This window comes from Tympanuchus pallidicinctus, unplaced genomic scaffold (genome assembly GCF_026119805.1).
Source record: "Tympanuchus pallidicinctus isolate F22 unplaced genomic scaffold, pur_lepc_1.0 scaffold12, whole genome shotgun sequence".
In the NCBI taxonomy this organism is placed as follows: Eukaryota; Metazoa; Chordata; class Aves; order Galliformes; family Phasianidae; genus Tympanuchus; species Tympanuchus pallidicinctus.
Window position 1 is genome coordinate 1,315,002 of NW_026294637.1, and position 20,616 is coordinate 1,335,617.

Sequence of the window (20,616 nt, forward strand, 5' to 3'; positions counted from 1 at the left end):
TGCGCAGAGATACGCAGAACGGTGAACAGAGCCCGGGGCCCTTTTCCCGGCGCCTGTGTGTGCCCCCCGGCTGTGTCTCAAAATGCCCCTTCTGTGCTCCCAAGCGCCGTGCCTCCCCACTCCGTTCCCCCCCTCTCATCCTCCCATCACCCCTCCATCTGCTCTCCCCGTTACCCCTCACCTTTCTTCCCCTCCCCGTTACCTCCCAGCCCAATTCAGCCCCATCCCGCCCGGCCCGGTGTAGGAGCTGTAGGGGATGCGGAGGAACGCAGCGCTGACGATCGATGCCCGCAGTTTATCGATGGGGTTAAAGCAGCGCCGTGCGCCCGGGGCAGCAATTAGAGGCGCTTCGTCCCCGAGCCGAACCGGGCCGTGCCGAACCTGCAGCACCCCGACCCGCAGCTCTACTCCCCCCGCGAGTTGTTCTCCTCCCGCCATCCATCGCCCGGGCCGACAAACCTTGACCTTCCGGCAGGACGAGGGGTTCGCCGGAGCCGCAGAGCTGCGGAGCGCGGAAAGCTGAGCCCATCCATCCGTTCCCAGCGCGTTCCGGCTGTGCCCCCCCCGAAGGGAGCGCCGCTCCGGGTCACCGCGGCTCCGCGCACTGCGGCTTTCGGCGGAGATCGGCGCGCACCTTCGAGTTTTTGATTTTTGCCTTCTTTCTATTTCCGCCTGCCCAAAATATCTGAACGTATCGAGTGGTTTTATTTATTTATTTATTTTCCTTGTTCCTTTTCTTTTGTTTTTCAATTATCATTTTGATTTTTATTATTATTATTATTATTATTATATATATATATATATATATATATTTTTTTTTTTCCAGAGCCCGCGCCGGGCAGCCCAGAACTGCAGCACCTCCAGCAGCGCTCGGCTCAGCCCATCCTGCTGCTTGGTGCCCTAGGCTGAGGGTCCCCACTGAAGGTGGAGGATGGGGCTCCTCAAAACTGGGGCTCCGGACCCCTCACGGGTCACGGGGTGCAGCAGTGCTGCTCTGCGGGCGCTGTGGTGTTTGGGGTTCAGGTTGGTCCTGCCCGGGGGGGGGAAAGCTGTGTAGGGTGGAAGGACAAGGAGGAGCAGGCACAAGTTAGCTGTAGGGATGTGGGTGGCTGTGTCAAGCCGCCTGCGAACAGCCCTGCACAGCATAAGAAGCTTCTGAGCGCCTTTCAGAAAAGTCGGATCCTGAGCGCCTTGCTTTGCAGCTCCCAAAGATCTGGGGCGGCTCCCGGGGTTTGCTTCGGCCCCAGTCCCACCTCCCCGCATCACAGAGGCAGACAGAGCTCCCTGTGCTCAGCCCCGTCCCTTGGCAGCCCTCAGTGCCACCTTCCCGGCGGGACCGCGGAGTCCCCGCGCTGCTCGCAGGGTCAGTGCCGGCTCCTGGGCGGCGGAGGAGCACAGGGAGCCCCTCGGAGCTGCTCCACGTGTCGGTGGAGCTGCGCGGTCGGCGGCCGCTGTTTGTCCCTGTCCGGCAGAAGGGACACGTTGGGACCGCGCAGCCTTCCAAGCCGCCTCCTGCTGCAGTTCCCACTTTCTGCTTTTATATTTTGCCAGATGTCTGCCTGCACACACACACACACACACACACACACACAGGCTGTTAGTCAGAAAACAAAGAGTGACACTTCGCCTTCGGAAAGCTGGCAGCGGGATGCACATGGGCACGGGACGCGAGAAACTGAAGGTGTTCCGTGCTGCCCCGGGCTCGTGGGATGAGCAAAGGTGACGGGCAGAGGAAAGCTGCACGCATTCCAAATCCTGCACAGATTTCACATGCGCACGGTGGTTCATCGCAGAGCCTGCGAGCTCCTGTGCGCGCCCACATCCACGCAGGGCGTTCATCCTCGCTCAGGTGTTGTTCATCACGCACCGCCCCGTGCTGCGGCTGAGCGGGACGTGGCTGCAGGGTGTAACGGCGCTGTTTTCTTCAAGCTTTCCGGCCGAGGAACGCCCCGATTCCGGCTTCAGAAAGCTGCAGCAGGGAGGAGCAGCCCCAGCCCCTGTGCACGGAGCCTGGATGCACCCCATCCCTGCGGTGGGCTTCGGGGAGCAGCGATCACAACCGGATCCCAGCCGGTGCCATCGCTCCCCCCAAGGCACGGCTTTGCTCCTACCGACTTCTTACCTAAACCCGAGGGAGAGACTTTTTAGCCAGAAAAAGCCAAAGCGAACCGCGGGAGATAAACAAACAGGCGAGCTGCCCGCGGTCCCCATGGCTCCAAGGGAAGAAATCTGTCTCACTTTAGAAAAAGGACCTGAAGGTGCGGGGTCCTGTTGACTCATTCATTGCGCTGTTATCTGCCGGGGAGGCGGTGACATCAGAGCAATTAAGATAAACTTTTAGTCTATAAGTTCGTGCCTGCAACCCCTATACTTCAAAGGAAGACGAATGATCCCTCCAAGGAAGGAAGCAAAGTCTTCTCCAAAGGAACATTCACGATTTGCAGGGACTGGGGAGGCATTTTTCACTGTTTGTTCTTAAAGCTGCTGGTATAGAATGCACTACCTGAGCTTTTCTTATAGCAAAAGTTTATTTCTAAGGCAAAAACGAGCAAAGGAAACCCCCATCCTCCCCCCCCTGCCCAAGGTGTGCAGTTTGCTGAGCAAACCCTCAGCTCCCACAGCGCCTTCCGCCCTCTGCTCCTCCAGTGCCTTAACGTAAGGATCGACGGTGCGCCCAGCACGCACAGGGACGGCAGGGACAGCAAACACACAGCACAGATGCTGGAAGTGTTCCTGCTCCACTGGGAGCACAGCTGGGCGCTCTGCACGACAGCAGCGAGTGCTGTGCCCATCCCTGCCCACAGCACACAGGGGATTGGGGCAGGGACACCTGGGCACAGCGCTCCCCCCCCTGCTCACACCGTGCCCCACAGCAGTGGCGCTGCTGTCGCGTGCCGGGGGCTGCTGTGTGCTCCCAGCCACCGGGAGATGAGCCACTAACTGTGACTATCAGTGAAACCACAGCCTGAGGGCACGCAGCACCGTCCCTCAGCACAGCTCTGCCCCCGCAATGGGATGCAGCACTGCAGCACCTGCCATCCAAGGACACCACGGCCGATGCCCTTGCAATGCTCGTATTGCAGCAGGGTGATGGCCTCTTCCCAGGACCAGCAACTCCACACTCTCCCTTCCTCTTCTTCTTCTTCTTCTGTTTTTTTTTTGTCCTTAAAAATACCAAACCCATTTCAAACAGGTGTTTTGTGGATGTCCACACTCCCCAGACAGCCAACGGCTCCTCCTCCAGCCCTCGGAACAGCCTGCTGGTCAGCCATACAATAGCAAAACTAAGTTCAAAAATACTCTGGAGCCATGAAATATACAATACATTCAATAACAAAAAAAAAAAAAAAAAAATAGAGATATAAAATACTCGCTTTAAGGCTGTGTACAGTTTAACTGAAGATTAATTTGAGGACATTAAACGAGAGAAACGTGTGAAGGGAATTCCTTAACGTGTCTGCGCGGGAGGGAGGAAGGCAACAACCAACATCCCAAAAGATTGTGTTGCTTTTTAGCACAATATGACCCGGATGGGGGGAGCCCAAAGCTCTGTCCCACGACCCAGCAGCTCACGGTGCGCCCTGCGCCGAGCGCCGCTCCTCCAACGTCCTGCACACCCACATGGAAACCACCTCTGCATGGCCGTCGTTGTACTGCACGATGAACGGGTGGCCCTGCAAACGGGACAGGAAGGGTTAGCCAACAGACACAGAGAGAGAGAGACCCTGAGAGAGCTGATCTCATTCCTGTTTTAGAAAAAATACACTGGAAAATTCTGCGGTTGCAATGAAAGTGGGATTGCAATCAGTGGGCTTTCAGCTGGATGCATATTGTCCATGTTCATCACTGATATACAAAAGAGGAGGCTGGAGGACTCCTAACTCTTCACTGAGGTCACTGACCCATAGGTTTTAAAGGTCCACAATCTCTTAATTTTCTCCCTTTAATGGCCCCTTTGTGCAAGTAACATCACAACACAACACAACATAACCCAACCCAACCCCACCCAAACTGACCCAACCAACCCAACCGAACCCAAACTAACTCAACCAAACCCAACCCAATCCAACATAACCCAACATAACCCAACCCAATCTAACATCATCCAACCTAACCCAATCCAATCCAATCCAATCCAATCCAATCCAATCCAATCCAATCCAATCCAATCCAATCCAATCCAATCCAACCTAACGCAACGCAACCCAGCAGTAATCCAGCCCAATCCTAAAGGAAATTGTCCAACTGGGTCACACTCCAAAATGCTTCCCCTATCTAGGGGCATAGCCTGAATCATGCCACCATGAACACACACTCGTAGCAATAACCTTGTACACATATATTTGCACCCTTGATTTGAGTCAGTACAAACCCCACACCCTGCCCTGTGTGCACCCTCACTCTTAGGGTTGTGTGAGTCACACAGAAAGTGCCACGTCCCTCCAAGCGTTACGTTGCAGCTGCAGCAGGACGTGAGCTGTGTGTGGCCTTTGGAGCCATCACTTGACAATGAAACTGAAATCTCACCTATGCACAACCCCAACAGGCCTTCGTGAGAAGCCACTGTGGGCACTCATGTATGATGGAAAGAGGGATGGCTGTACAACACGCTGCCCCATGGAATCGTAGGGCTGTTACTGGCTGAGACACCTCAGAAAATCAGAACAGGAATACAGCGTGCAGTTTCAGCAGCCAGCTTAGGCAGCTCAATCTGGCCCCATTCCTAGAGATGGGAACATGCCATCTTCGGATGAATCTCAAATGAAGTATAAAAATCCACAGGAAACCAAGTACCGCAATTACATAAATGGCTGAAAGAAAGCAATCGCCAGGAGAAACCATCACAGATGATGAAAACCTCTCCTCCAAATCACTCAAAAGCAGCTCGGTTTTTGCAACCCTAAACTTCACAGCTCTTGCAAACAGCGCCTGAAAGTAACCAGTGTTGATGTGGGGACCCTCGGGGACAGTGATGCAGTGCTGGCACAGCGGCGTTGGGCGCACTGGGGGGTCAGCATGGCAGGATGGCACCGAGCGGAGCCACGAGGCAGCACCGGGCTGAACACAGCACCATAAATCCTCACAGCGCCAGCTCAAAGCAATGAAACACTCTGCAGGCCAGGGCCAGGGAACAGAGGAGCTGCAGGGATAAAACACGTCACGATCTACACGCAGGAGGGAGCAAGTGCGAGATGCTTCGACCCTCTGGGATGGCTGCATCCATGATGCCCTTCCATGGGCTTTGGGCAAAGGCAGTGCGAGGAATGGGCAATGCACAGAAGGGGCGATGCACAAGGCAGGGTGACCTCCACGCACGCACAGCAGAGCTCAGCACAAATCCATCTCAGTCCTATGGGGTCCAGGTCCAGAGCTGCCTGGGTTAGCAGAGGTGCTGCAGGGCTCACTGCCTTGCAGAAGGACACACGATTGCTCTGTGCAATCCCTCGACAAGCAGGGCTGGCGGTCACTTGGTCTTTATTCTCACATCACAACCTCTTCTGTACCATCCCAGTGGTACAAATGGGGCTCTTCCATGTGCGGATGGAGAAATAACACAGTAAGAGGCAAGACTTTGCCAACCAACACATAAAGGTGAACTCAGCCACTGCTGGGAGCCAGTTGCTTCCTTCACCTTCAGGAACTCATTCCCACCATGATGCACAGAACAAACATGGAGACGCAAGAGCTTCCCAAAGCAAAGTCAGCTCCAGGAACTCGCTCTCCCTGCTCAGATTGTCAGTGCTTCCCACCAGGCTCAAGCCACCAGCCCCGACCTTTATCTCAGGCCTCTGGAACCGAGCATCGCTCTCTGCCACTGTGATCGATCTTTCTAAATTTGCTCTTTGTAACTGCTGCAGAAATGGATATTTTCTCCCCCCAGCCTTCAATCTTTTTTTCTGTTTTATATTTATCTCTGGGGAAGCAGATCGCTTCCTTTCAGCCGTTCTGGGCTGCAGAGAACAACTTCACATTCGTCAGAGCTCTGAATTTTGCACCCACGTGGACACACGTGAGCTCTGCTTGGGAAATGGCCACCGAGGAGCACTCCCAGGGGTACCACAGCCCATCTGAGAGTCTGACGATGGCAGCAGCCAGCTCGATGCTACAGCAGAAGATGGATGAGCTTAAAATGATGCATTTGAGCACACAGATGCTCGCGGCACTGAGCATATGGACAACGTCTCTTCCTTCCCAACACCTGGCTATCAGAAATCTTTAGCTTTGGTCTTGAATGTCTAACATCAGGAACAATGCTACAGAAAGGCCACAACTTATTCTTCATCCCTTCCTGCACACGCCCTATGGGTTTAGTAAACAAACGCAGTGTGAAATATTGCTGTTGCTTGAAATATTCCTTGATTCTACCCATGGAAACCGTTTGGAAGGAGCACAGCCTGCACCCCAGGGACAGGATCCTGCAGATATTCCATGTACTTTCCAGTGTGACCTCCACAAAGCTGCAGGACCTCCCCCAGCACACGGAAAAAAGGGAATACACGGCTTCTGCTGCCTCACTGAGTGCTGAAAGAATCGGTGTGAGTGTGTTGTGCACAGCACCGCGGTATGGTGGGTGCAAAAGTGCACATTAAAGTGAAGGCTTATTCTAAGCAACACAGCCTAGAGGTACCCGTCTGGCTTCTTCAACAAAAAAGCAGCCAAGGACACCAGTGAGAACTAGGGAGAAACAACGGAGCCCACAGACAAGGAAGAGCAGATGCATTGGGGCAATTAAAACAAAGCTATTAAAGACAGTCCGCTTCTCCCATGAATCTCCTTTACGATGGAGAGGCTCCCTGCAGAGGAAGGCATCTCACGCCTGGAATATCCATGCAGTTCAGCTACTTGCAACACGCAGGGGAAGAATGCAGGCTACGAGGTGTTTAAGATGTCAGTGAGCCATGTTGCTCACACCCTCTGCTTTGTTTTGTGGGGTTACTCCATGGAAAACCCCACATTTTACACACTTTTCTTCCTAGAAAGAAGTTTAACTTGAAACCACTGCTTGGGCTTCTCTTGTTTTCCACTGCTCCAGAGAGGAATTTCCTCAGACTACAGTGCTAGTAGGACCTGTACTGGTGGGCAGCCCCCAGTGTGCTCAGGTCAGGCAGTGACAACGAGGAGGGTGCACCAGGTCCATGCACAGCCTCAAGTCAGCGCTGCTCCTGATACCTGGCCTCGCTCAGCAGCACCTTGCTGCTGCATCACACCTGCAACAAACGCACACAAAGAGCAGTACACAACTGTGGACAAGGCATGAGCCCATCAGACCAGCCCTAGGCCCACTTGTGGCAAAGTTTCATTGAATCACAGAATCACTGAGGTTGGAAAAGACCTCTGGGAAGACAAACCCAATCCAAGCCCACTGACCACGTCCCCAAGTGCCACATCTCCACGGATGGTTCTGGAGCACCCCCTGGGTTAGGGACCCACCACCCCCCGGGCAGCTGTGCTGTGCAGCACTGCTCTTTCTGAGAACACATTTTTCCTAATATCCAACCTGAAATTATTGGCACATTTTTATTGGCATACTGTGCTTGTGTTCAGTCTTCTCCCCATACTTTGCACAAACGCCCATTTGCAGCAGGGTGGTTGGAACGAGATGATCTTTGAAGTCTCTCTCCCAACTCATTCTATGATTCTATAAACCCTCAGCACTGAACCCACGTGGCAACCAGCACAGCCAGGAGGCCCAGGCAGCAGAAAACACACTGAAAAGCCCCCAGAATGCCATCCCCACCCCCGGCTGGGGTCTGGCACGGCATGCAGCCACTGCTGCAGGAGGGGAAGCAGAGGAGCAGGAAAGGTCAGGCAGGACGGGGCTGCAGTGAGTGTCAGCCCACTTAATTTTGTGTGTCAACGCTGAAAATTAGATAAACAATGACAAACCAGGCTTTTTAAATGAACTTGTCTCATCTCGTTCCTTTGATAAAGGGTACGTTCCCTGCACTGCAGTGTCCCACCAGACAGGTTAACTCTTTCCAAGGGAAGCGCTGTGCAGAGGGGGAGAGAAAGGATTTAAATATCTGACATGAAATTAAGAGGGCAGTGCCCCCCCGAGCACACAGCCCTGGTAATTCCAACCCATTGCCCACGCACCATCAATCATTTAGCCCAGTCAATTAAACGGCCATTATTCAAGGGGAAAAGTTCCGTGGTTTCAGCCACACTTTGCACTCCCACAGAGGGGCTCCTCTGCTACATGACGTGCTTGCATGGCACAGGGGTGGCACAGGGATGGGCACACCACCATGGCTCTCCAGCCATCCCGGAGCTCTTCACAAGCACAAAGCACACAGCACAATCCTCCCAGCGCTCTCTTTTAAAGGCCCCCTCCTCCCCCAAGGACTATGAAGTGAAAGGACTGTGCCCCATTTATTACAAAGAAGCACCGACAAATTACTCATCTCCTTTAAAAAACTGAATTGGGCATCACACACACACACAAAAACCATAATAAAAAGACCCCAACTGTTGCAGACACGGACTATCAAGACGATGGCAGTGCCCTTAGACAGCATTTCAAATACAGTTTATTAGCGTGTGATATGAAAAGGGTATTTTTATTGCATGATATAATGCAATGGGACCTTGGGCGCTCTGCAGAAGGACCTTGCACTCAGAAGTGTAATGAACCCATAGTCCAAAAAACATTATACTGTACATTAACCTATCATTAATGGCACATTAGGGCTAGGGGCACTGCACGCTTGCTGGTCAGGGCTCCATCAGGACAGTATGGAGGAAACCACAGTCTTCACAGGCTTAAAACAAATAGAGAAAATAAATATTACTGATGGCTACAGGCTGCTTTAAGGGAAGCTCACTCTCCGCTTAACATGCGACTCCGATGCCATTTTGTAAGGGGGAGGGAGAAGACAATGCAGCAGTTTATTAGGCAATATTAGGAACAGCATGGCACTGCCTTGCAGCACTGGGTGTCTCTGCGGTGCATCAGATGCCTCAACACAGAGATTTTTTCTGCAAAAGCATGAGAACTGGGGCATCTTTTAAGAATAAAATGGAATCTGGACATCTCTGCTCCTCCTGCCATCCTCCCATCCCTGACAAAGCGCCGTTAAACATGACCCAAACAAGGCACTGCTTCTGCTCCCAAGGCAGCTGGGATGGTCAGACTGCCCCAGTGCAACACTAAATCCAAGGAACAACTCATCCCTGGCTGTCTGAAGGAGTGTGAGCCCTGCAGGTTTGGAAAACAAGACCTTGGCTGCAAAGAGCGCACCACAGTTATCAGCCCAGCTCGTTCTCCCATTGCTACCACTGTTTGTATGCTGTTTGTAATTAACTGAGGGCACGTGCTCGAGAGGAAATTCTGCTCATTCACGTGTTTAATGGGAACACAAGTCAGACCTCCAAAACAACCATCACAAACCTCAGCCCTGGAGCTCCTTCCCAGGACACATGGAGAGACAAAGCACTCGAGTAACACAAAGCACCCCACCTGTGTTCCCACCTCTGCTGTCCTCAGCACACGCAGGATGTCATTGCTCTGCCACCTCCTCCAGCAGAGCAGGATTTCACATCTAGAGCTTCTGCCCCCAAGGACAAGCCAAACTAGACGCTGCTCTAATTATCTGTGCTAGCTCTCCACGAGGCCGATTTCTGCTCCCACAGCCAGGAATAGCAGCGAGGAATCCTCAGGCCAATACTCTGCCGTCGACTCCCAGAATATTGTTAATTCTCAGGCACAGTGGTGTCAGAGCCCTCCCTGGGCTGCTCTGTGCGGCCACCTTCCCTCCATTGCTCACCTCTAAGGTTCGAGCAGGGTAAAAAAATCAGAGGGCTTCAAACACTCTCGCTGACATGTACGGATGATTGCATGGATGGAAAGACCCTGTAAGACACTATTTGTGATCCATCCCATCCGTTACACCCCTTGCTGTACTTCTGCAATGTCAGCAAGTGTTCTGGCCACGATGGGTGACCCCTTAGGGAACAGGACAGGTGCTTGGGAAAGCAGTGGCTGGGAGTCCAGAAAGCACGTCCCAGTTTCCCAAAGCTCCAGCAAGGTCAACCCTTTCTTTAGTAGACACAGTTCCCCACAAATGACAGCTCCTTGCCTCTCCTGTGCTACTCCTGCAGTGATGGGACTGCAGGTGCCAAACGACAGCAAGTTTAGCTCTTCTTATGTACTTGCACGGCTATGTTTGATGCTGTACTAAGCATCTACCAGCCCATCTCTCTCCCCTCATTCCATCCACTATTCAGGGCAAGGATGGAGTCTCACTGCATTCGATGAAAACGCCAGCACCTCCATAAGCCATAAGACTGAAATCCCCCACAGTGGGAGCCAAAGACACAGGTCCTCAGGTCTGCAGAGCTCAGGGTGACAGAGAGACTCAAGGGTCACCAAACAGAAGCACCCAGAAGATGAAGTTTGCTCCACATCTCCCACGCTGCAGGGACACCACCTGCAGCTTCTGCCTGTGAGAACAGGGACAGCAAAGAGGGTCAGCTGCATCAGTCCATGGTATTTTATGGGCGCAAGTGAAGCAGGGACAAGAAACGCCTGTAAGCAGAATAAGGTACTGTGATCTCCTCGAAGCTTTTTCCTCATCCCTTATGCTGAGCAGTTGCAGCACAGCCTCTGCCTGCTAAAAGTGTCAGAGTGCTGAGTTCTGTTTGTTGCATGGCCTCCCGAACATACACTGTAATTAAAATGCTGATTACTAAACAGTTTAAATATATGACAGACAGTGCAGTTAAAGCCTACAGTTAGGTCAATATGTGATTTAGATTTGCCATTTAAAAACTCTCATTTAAATTTTGCATACATTAATCACTACCATACTTCAATGTTCTGATATCCACCTGACTACACTATTAAAATAAAACTTGCTGCCCCAGGGAAATCCTACTTATTCTTAATTGTTTCGAGGCTTTGATGGGCTTTTAATCTAAGATTAATTTATGCAATTTTAAATAACTCTTCTTATGATTAATAAGCTTGAAAATTAAAAGGAGTCTAAAGCAATTATAATGAGCATTTGGTCATAACCTCATTAGGAGAAGGAGTGAAGGATACAGCTCTGGAATTCTTACAAGACTACAATTTAAGGTTACTTTCAGAGGAGTCAAACATACTTCTTGAAATTGCAAAGGCAGATTAGCCTAGGTCAATGGCAGAACCACGGCTGTCTAGATTAGCGCTGTAATGGTTTCATCCCTCCAATGATACTTAAGATAGTGATAGAAAACGTATCAGGTACCACAGGAAGACCAGCCTCACTTAAGCCTGAAAACCTGTACCTACAGAGGAGCTGCCCACACAGCAGCACATCTGAATTTCCATTGTCAGACAGTAATGCACATCCTCCATGATGATCAAAGCTCTTTTTTCCACCTTCCTCTGAGGCTCTGGGCATCGGCCGTAGCCCTCCAGGCAGTCCCCATAAACCCGACCCCCGTGTCCAGACTCAGAGTCGAGAGAGCATTTGTTCTGCAGCTCAGGTCAGCAACAAGCGGTGCAACTCATTCGACATCTGTAGCACAGACCTGACTGCATGCAACTCAGCTCCTCCACGCTGCGTGCAGGGTGGGTCTGATTTGTGCTACACTCTCACTGCGGTGCATTACCGGCCTAAAATTCACACAGAGCCCCGCTTTTGGCTGTGGCACAGCGGAATCTATTCGCCCATCTGCAGATCATTCTTCCCACAGCAGTTCTGCTTTTTTGCTATTTGCTGTGGAGCCGATAACGGTGCTTGGCACGCGTCGTGGTGCTCAGCTAACAAAACGAGCTCACTCCCAGCAAAGGTATTTTTCATGATGACTCCTAAAAAAACAAAAAAAAGGCAACCAAAATATAATTGGAGAGCACTTCTGCAAGTGTTGCTGAGGTTAAGAAGAGCTGTGGAAGAGGAACAGAGAGAGTGGCCCAAGGCTGATAGACTATGTCAACATTAGCAAGCTGTCAACCGCAGAAGCTGATCTGCAGAGTGAAATGGTTGGTGCAGGGTTTTGGGGATGGAGGAGGTTTTGCTTTTGACCAGCTCTGGTCTGCTCTGCGGACGCAGCACCCGTCTGCAGCCAGAGCACGAGGTGCGTGCCTGGAGCACATCCTCCGCTTGGGTTTCATTTGAAATCAATTCGATTCATTAGCTTTGAGAGCTGTGCGTGATGGGAATGAAAGTGTGGTTGGCAGCTCAGAAAGATCTGGAAATTCAGACCAAGAATGCACACCTGAACCAAACTCACACGTTGACGCAGATGCCTCCTGAGCAGTGTGCTGCAGCTCATGGCTCCCTGCAAGCACACCACCGACCAGAGAGAGTCAAGCACCGAAAACTGAGGATGGAGTATTTCCTTCCAACAAAAATTTCCCAGAGAGGGAGAAAAGGAAGGAAAAAAACAGATGCTTCCTACGAGCTTTGAGGAAATGGTTTCTGCCAACACAGAAAATTACTGAGATGGACAGAATTCAAACAGCGTCCTCAATGTTTTCTACCTTGGGGTAGCAAATGCCATGAGGTTGGTTTCAGAAGTACCCCGTAGTGTTGCATCCCATCACACGGCTGAACACCAAACATCGTGCAAAGAAACATCCCAACGTTTGCTGACAGATTAAACAGAACAAGTGCTGAATGCTGAAGCACACAGATAGCATCGAGCTGTGCTGTGTCACAGCCACAGAGCCACGAGCAGACAGATGCATGGAGCCCTACAGAAAACACGGAGAGCACAAAGCACACCGTCACCACTCGTCTTGGGAAGAGGAGAAATCCCTTCGAATCCAGCACAAGAGCACCATGACTGTGCTCCAGTCTTCCTGCTGGACCCTTCCCCTCCTCACACCCTGGCAGTGCATCCCACTGAGCAGGAAGGAGCAGCCATGCTGATGGGACGGGGTGCATTTTGGGGCCGTGCCCGTCGCGCTCTGCTGCTGCAGCCTCCATAACGCTGTGCATCCCTGCTCTGCGGCAGCCCCGGCTTCAAAAATCATCTTTAATTTAAAAATTAGAAACTGGAGCAGGCTGCGAGCACGGAGGTTGATTGAAACAAAATTTAAATTCCTGTCAAGCCCATTTAAACACAGGGGCCCTTCATAGACAATTAGCTGCTCCCTGTGAACGCAGAATAAACTCAGGCCTGGTCACTGTTAGACGAGCGCAGACCCACTGTGAGGAGCTGGAAAAAAATTAACTAAAATCAGGCGCTATGAAATATTTAGCCTCCCGGTTTATCACAGGGGTTTGGAAGTGTAAACAAGACAAAAATCGATTCCTCGGTGCCCTCCAATCAATCCCCCAAAATGGTTAGGGCATCTGTTTCTGCTAAATTTTGTTTACTCTGGCAGATTTGCCTTAATTGCAGTTGTTTATCTCCCATTGTCCCCGGGGCCCTAATCTCCCGATTACTAATACTTAACACTCATTTCACATCTAAAGCTACTTCTAATCCTCAACAGGTTTCTGGGGCTCTTAAAATTATCGAAGCTGTGGGGACGGGAGACACAACCTCTTTGTGAGAGGGACATTTTCCTCTCCGCTACCAGCTGGGCCCAATCATCACCAGGGATGGCTGCAACAAAGGTGCTAAAAGGCTCTTTCACAGCCACCGCAGCTCCGCCGGGAATTCAGCGGATGAAAAAGAGCTTTGATGGAAGAAATCCCAACAAGAGGGCTCTAACAGTCCAGCCAAATAAAGTTACTGTCATAATCGAGGGCTGTCAATCACAATGAAAATCCAATTAACAATCTTTCAGTGCGGCCCTCTTCAGTAGAAAAATGTCCCCTATTTATATGCGTTTTTGTCAAGCGCACAAATTAGAAAGTCGTATTAATTGATTTTTTACTACTTCAGGCCCTGATCCTCCAGCTGAATTTCTGTGGATGCAAGAATCAAGCGGCACAAATCTGATTAAGGGATTTGTGGCACAATGCGCACAGGTCAGAGGAAGCCCTGTCTGCACCCCTGCTCCGTGCTCTCCTCATTCATAGGCAATTACTGCTCTTATTTAATACTGCAGGATAGTCCTGAGGTGCTGCAGCCCACCGCTGCTGGCTCCATACAAACACCAGCAATTTGAATTCATCCGGTGGCTTCGAATCAATGGAAAATTCCAGTCTTATTACACAAATAAATACCGCACGGAGGTTTCCAGAACTGCCCGTTACAGCACATTCCGTGCTGAATTGGGAACAAAAGGAAAGGACAGTGCTCTTGGCGTTACAGATATGCTTCACTTTGGAAGTATTCACAGATCTATTTATTTTTAATAAATATCGTGGAATCGTAAGGGCTGGAAGGACCACTAAGATCTCCTCGGCCAGCCAATACGCAGGCAAGGGAACAGAGACAGAAGTATCAGTAACATAAAAGCACAACGTCTCCAGATATTTAACTGAAAGACTTGCAGTTGTGCTACCAAGATGAGTGAGATGTAAATATTTGCCTGAGCGTCTGGAGAACTACAGAAGCACCAGAAGTGCCAGATGAAACACTTGCTCAAATTAAGCTGCAAAGCCCAGGAGACTCAAGTCACCAAAAATATTAACTATCATCTGAGCTGTATCACTCAAAATTGCTGCCCATTTGTTTTTGTCCCGTTTCCTTACACTTTCAATGCTTCTTCGTGCCGGCTCAAGTCCTCTTTTTCACATCTCACTGGAAAACGCCACTTTGTTGTGCAGCTTTAGGGCATGTTAGTAAGAGAAAGTCACAATTTCACATTTTCTGTACAAAGTCAGTGGCACGTTGAGCAGTGGGATTGCAGAAGACAGAGAATGAATGTAACACCTTAAAACCCTATTGCTCAGAAGTTAACCTTGTCACTATCTTAGTCTGCTGTAATTGCTGGATTTAGTGACACTGATAGAACATATTTCTCCATTTCAATAGCTGATTTCTCAACTGACAAAGAAGAGCAAATCATATCCCTAAGGACAGAAACAGCGGAGAGAGAAGGAAAAAGAAAGAGCAGAAGGTCCATAACCCACCTTCCTCTATTTCAGCAGAAGGGAATGGGTTGAGCACTGCAGCCACCAAAACAATACATCTATTTTTCCTCCGGCTCAAGCTGACCAAGGAGGATGACAAAACACAGTAACAGGAACACCCTGAGTCCCACAAAATCCCATCAGTGAAGTCAATATAAAATCTCTGCTGACTCCAGCATAGCCAGGATTTCATCCAGGACTTCTTTCCACCGTGTGTCCAAACTGAACGACTGAAGATGCAGTTTAATATTAATCATGTTTACAGCTGCTGAAGTACCTGGCCATGTGCTCGTTTCCTTAGGAAATCAGAGAAGAGCCCTCTCCTTCCCATCTGGCACGTGTTTCAGTGTCTGTCAGAATTTCTCCTTGTCATGGGGTGAATGAACTGGGATCACTGCGACAGAGGAGAGTCTGAATGTTTGCAAACAAAGCTATCCATCACAGGTGCAAGAACTGACAATTCTTCTCTGGGCAAATCACCTCTGAGAGGTGATCCTGCACTGGCTCAGGAAAACAAATGCTTGCAAGCAGCCAAAGAGTGAAAATTCTGGGCTCAGTGTGATCCAACAATGACGCACAAACATCCAGACAGACTGCGACAGAAAACATTTATCTGTAAGCTGTCTTCAAAAGATTTACTAAATGCCTCTGTGAAAAGCCAAGTGCAGAGAGCCCTCTGCTCCCTCTCAGAAGTTAAGGTCATGAAAACCTCAATCTGTTCAGCAATCTCAGCTACTCGGTGATGCCACCGCTGCAATGCCAAATTAGCTGCTGGGGAGAACCTTCCATTGGAAACATGAGTGGAAGGATATTATTGGCTCTATTCTGAAGGCTTACATGAAAATTCAGGTAGGATTATGCTGATCTTTCACTAGCTTGCTGAAAGCACAAACTATTTCCTACCAGCTGCTAACAATGGGCTAACACAACAAGCAGCACACAAGTTTAGCTCTACCTGGTAAGAAATGCTACTGGCCAGACCCTAGTGAATATCACCACATAAAATATTGCTGCTTAAAAGCTTCTCATCTGCAATTTCCTACATTTGTTATTTATAAGGGAACGCCCAGACAGAACCCATTTTTGAAAATCTACATATCCTTAAGTTTAAGAAAAAAACCCACACGCTTAAATATAAAAACAAATAACTATCTGAAAAAATGCCTACTGTAGCTTCTAAGACCTAAATGACACTCCTGAAATGTAAAGAAGCATTGCTGAAGGCACAGGGGCAGGGAACTTTAGCACTGCACCAGGCAGCAACCAACCAACCAACCACGCAGCCAACAAACCACCCAACTAACCAACCACCCAACCAACCAACCAACCACCCAACCAACCAACCACCCAACCAACCAACCACCCAACCAACCAACCACCCAACCACCCAGACAACCAACCAATCAGCCAACCAACCAACCAGCCAGCCGACCACCCAACCAACCAGCCAGTTTTCAACACAATAGGTTTTTTGACACAGAGGAGGTGCAACCTATCACTCAATTCTGAGTTGATAAAACACAGACGTAAGAAGCACTGACAATCTAAATTTTAAAAAGGAGAAAAGCTAGAAGCTGTGATTCAGATTTGGAGACCTAAACAAGAATGAGAAGATTGGTGCAAAAGGAATCCAGGGTAGATGCTGATCCTTGGCCAAAAGCATAGCCTCTCCCCATCCAATACTTCCCTTCAGAAACCCAAACAGCATCTTAACAACTGTACTTTTATGCATTCACATGAAAGCATAAAGGAATGACTTTTATATTGACTTCACTTCTGGTATTTCAAATACAATTTCTTTAAGCAAATCGCCTTCGTTTATACAGCCAGATGCAGCATGGTAGAGTTCAATGCTGTACTAACAAAAACCAAGAGGCGTCTACAAATCTGCTGGCTTTCTGAGAAGCACACACAATCCGCAAAATGAAAGGCCAAGTTTCCAGCTAAAGGAGAGATTTTAAACAATTACCAAAGCAGATAGTGATATCATAAAGGCAATTTCTGCGCTAGCTTGTTTTCTGAAACTCTCTTTGCCTCTGAACAGCAAGAACAGATAATAACTATTAGTAAATCAAACTCCTGCAATATCCAGCTGTGTCTCACACATTTACATACAGATAGAATGGGTATATGTTTTTAATATGTATGCGATACGTACTTTTACCACAGCTGAAGTGCACGCTACAAAGGAGGAGGAGAATGGGAATGGAATCAGCATGAGATAATAAAGTGGCCTAGATAAAGTATTAGCCAGCGATTGATCTCAAACAGGGGATGTTGCTTCTCTCTGACCTGATTACTTACTATGCATAGATTCCATTAAATAGAGCTTAGAATGGAAAGCTTCTGAAAAATACTGTAAATGCAGACAGATCTACGGCTTCCTGAGCTGCACCAGCATGTGGATGCCCACCCATACGCTCGGCACAAGGAGATGGAGCCTTCCCTGTGCTGCCCATCACATGCCCTCAATGCAGGCACCCTGGGAGCCTGGCCTGCAGAGCCAGACAGCTCTGTGGTGTACATGCAAACAGCAAGCTCACGGAAAAAATAATCTTTAAGGAAAAGAATTGTTGAGATCTTCCTTTTCTTGGTGGAAAGCAAGAGAAGAAAGGCAGGAATACGCTATGATGCTGCTCAGACTTCCACAGCACTGCAACACAAGCAAGTTCCATTGACCCTGTGCCTTCCTCTTAAGAAGAAATTAGAGACAGAAGAGCAGACAGAGTAAGAACAAGGTTCAGAAGAACCACCTGTGAATTACACAGATCACTCCCCCTCTGGAACGGACCACTTGCCAACTGCTGGGTGAAATCACTCATTTGCACTCCTGTGGAAGAAGTCTGCTAGAAGAAGTGGAAATACTGTGAAACAATTAAATTGCTGATTATATATATATACACAGAGAAACCAGTGTTAGGCATTTTTTGTGTGGATGGGGAAGAGAGACTAAGTGTAGATACAGAAAGTTGATTTCTGTCAGCTGTTGTGGAAATCAGGTGTCTGTTTCTACAGGAATATCCATGGTACCAGGAAGGCTGACAAAGCCTTGGCTTTGGCCCTGTTTTCTAAGAAGATGTGCACAGTGCCCTTCCTAACATGACAGGCAGGGTAAAAGCATCCCTGCTGCAGCCCTACGACTTTGCTGGAGTCACCAATGTGGCACTCCAGGTATTGTGAGCCAGCTCTTAAAATGCCTTTAACAATCCACTGATTATCAGGAGAGCAGAACAAGATTGATGTTCTGCTCCCTTCATTTTGCTTCCAGTCTTTAATTATACTAAATTGGTTACAAAATAGTGACTTCCAGTACGGTTAATGTCCATAGGGGACAAAATCTGCACTCTGCTGTTTTGTCTGAAGCTAACGATGATAATGTGTTACACCTTTCATCCTTGCCAGTACATTTCCTTTAAATCAAAACAATGAACAATGTGAAATCCTGCTTTCACTGAAATCAATGGTAAGCTGACCTTGAGAGCTCCAGAATTTCACTGATAGTATCTGTATCACTCTACCCACTGCTTGTTAACGCAGAGATATCCATCAGAATTACAAGGGAAGTTTAGGAAACGGAAGAGGGGAAAACAGAAAGGCTGTTTTGGTCAGTAATTTAAGAATTCAGAGGGTATTTAACAGCTTTTGGTTTGGCCTTGTTTTCCAACTAAGCACGGAAATGTATACAAACATGTGAATATGCATGTTCAGTAGCTTTGTTGGTGGGGATGGGCCAACGGGTCAGGTTAGATGATCACAGAGGTCTATTCCAGCCTCGATGATTCTACAATGCTATAGATATCTGTAGATAGATACAAAAATGGACTTGGACTCGATGATCTCTGGAGGTCCCTTCCAACCCCTACGATTGTGTGAAAAACATATGTATTCTTACATATGGATATTACAGATAAAGTGCTCCTTGACAAGGCTGGCTAAGTGCAGGAATGCAAAGAATTTGTCTGGAGAGCAACCACTGAGCTCCCAGCAAACCTGCTGCAGGAGCATGCCATGTCCTGGGAACCCATCCCACTGCAGGAGGGAACTGAGAGCAGCTGCTGGGGCTCAGCCACACGGCAGGCAGTGACGAGGTCACTCCTTCCTTCCAGCAGCAGCCTGCCTTGAGCTTTAGCATTTGCTGCTGCACGTTCATTTATAATTGACTAGGAAGTATCATAAGGGAAAAAATGTGTTAAACAAAAGATTTTGTTTAACAAGTGGGAAGGCTTTTTTTTTTTTCTTTCTTTTTTTTTTTTTTTCTCTCTGAGCAGCTATAATTTTAAAATTATTTTACAAAACACCTCCTTAAAAGGGGCCCAGCACACTCGAGGGCATGTAGTTGTAAAGATAAATCTGCACACTTCCCTGGTACTGCAGGCACTCACCCTTTGGCCTCATTTTTATGACTCTACACCCTGGAGTGGTGTTATTGCTTACAAACATACATATATACTTATGGGGGTATGTGAGATCTGCAGATGTTTTATTTATAAGTGGCAGGCCTATTGCATCACTGAAACATACATTTACAAAGAGATATAGGTTTTATGAAACCCTATTCCCTTGTTTTAATAGCTAAGCTATCCAGCCATAGCATAATAGTGCACAAGGTAAATGTGTCTACATTTCTAGAACCTGTTCCAAGTTTTCTCAGATGTGACTAACTGCAAGAATTTCCCAACCATCAAAAGTTAATAAAAAAAAGACAAAATAAGGCAGCGGAAGCCTTCCATGTGAGATGCACATCACCATCTCAGAGGGGCTCTGAGAAACTTGAGGGCCTCATCCTGCTGAGGCGTTACAGTGGGTGCCGAACTCCAAAGGTAAAACTATTGAAGTTAACATCCTTAAAATGAGACCCAGAGTTAAACACTTTATTAACCAGGGTCTAAATTGAGGCTAGCCTGGATCGTGCACTACCTGCCCCAGGGCATCTCTGGAGACTGGCCTTTAACTAGAGAATGGCTGCAGTAGAAACACTGGGTTTTTATCTTTCCTTGTAGATTGTAGAATGTAAACAAGAAAGGAAATGATGCAAACACGCTCTGTATCTCACTGAAGTCTGCTGAAATTATTTCCACATAGTCAATGCAGAGAAAATAAATGATGATGACTTTACGCCGATCTCCAAGTGACAGGAAATGCAGCACAGGAAGAAAGTAACAAAACCCTTAAAAATCAAAGCTATTTGATGCGATTCAGAGCAGGCTACAACTCCTACCTCCAGCAGCATTTACTGCAAATATTCTGTATTTTTCTAGCAGCTCAATAACAGTTCTGTGCACCAAATGCACAGCCATGGCAGGCCATCCTGGGAGCAGGCAACCTGTCCTCACCTTCCTGAAACAATGACAGGCACAAGAAAAGGAAGAGGTCTCTGAGCTCAGATTCCAATGCTGAGAGCCCTTCTGTGAGAAAACCGAAGCTACCTATTAACTCAACCTGCTGTAGCCAATCTAATCCCATTTTACATGAATACGAGTGAAAACAGGAGCTCCTGCACGTCGTTAAAAATACGCTGCTTTGACCAAATGTCCAGTTTTCAATCTTCAGATTTTGAAAGGTTAAGGCTGGCAAATGATGACAAGGCATGACCTACATCAAGCTGTAATCCCTGGACATACAAACTGAAAGAATGGTGTATCAAGCATCAAAATGGTTC

At 48.6% G+C, this 20,616-nt stretch overlaps 1 protein-coding gene across 2 annotated transcripts in view; it reads right to left on the reverse strand.

Annotated features, from left to right (window-relative positions):
• Nucleotides 1-3,146: 3,146 nt before the first annotated feature.
• The window catches only part of MAP2K5 (mitogen-activated protein kinase kinase 5), a 111,210-nt gene continuing 93,740 nt past the window's right edge, over nt 3,147-20,616 (reverse strand). For both annotated transcript variants that reach the window (XM_052671879.1, XM_052671880.1), the window contains one exon: nt 3,147-3,674. In XM_052671879.1, the coding sequence (XP_052527839.1) occupies nt 3,570-3,674 (105 nt within the window). In that variant the 3' untranslated portion in view covers nt 3,147-3,569. The remainder of the gene's footprint in view (nt 3,675-20,616) is intronic.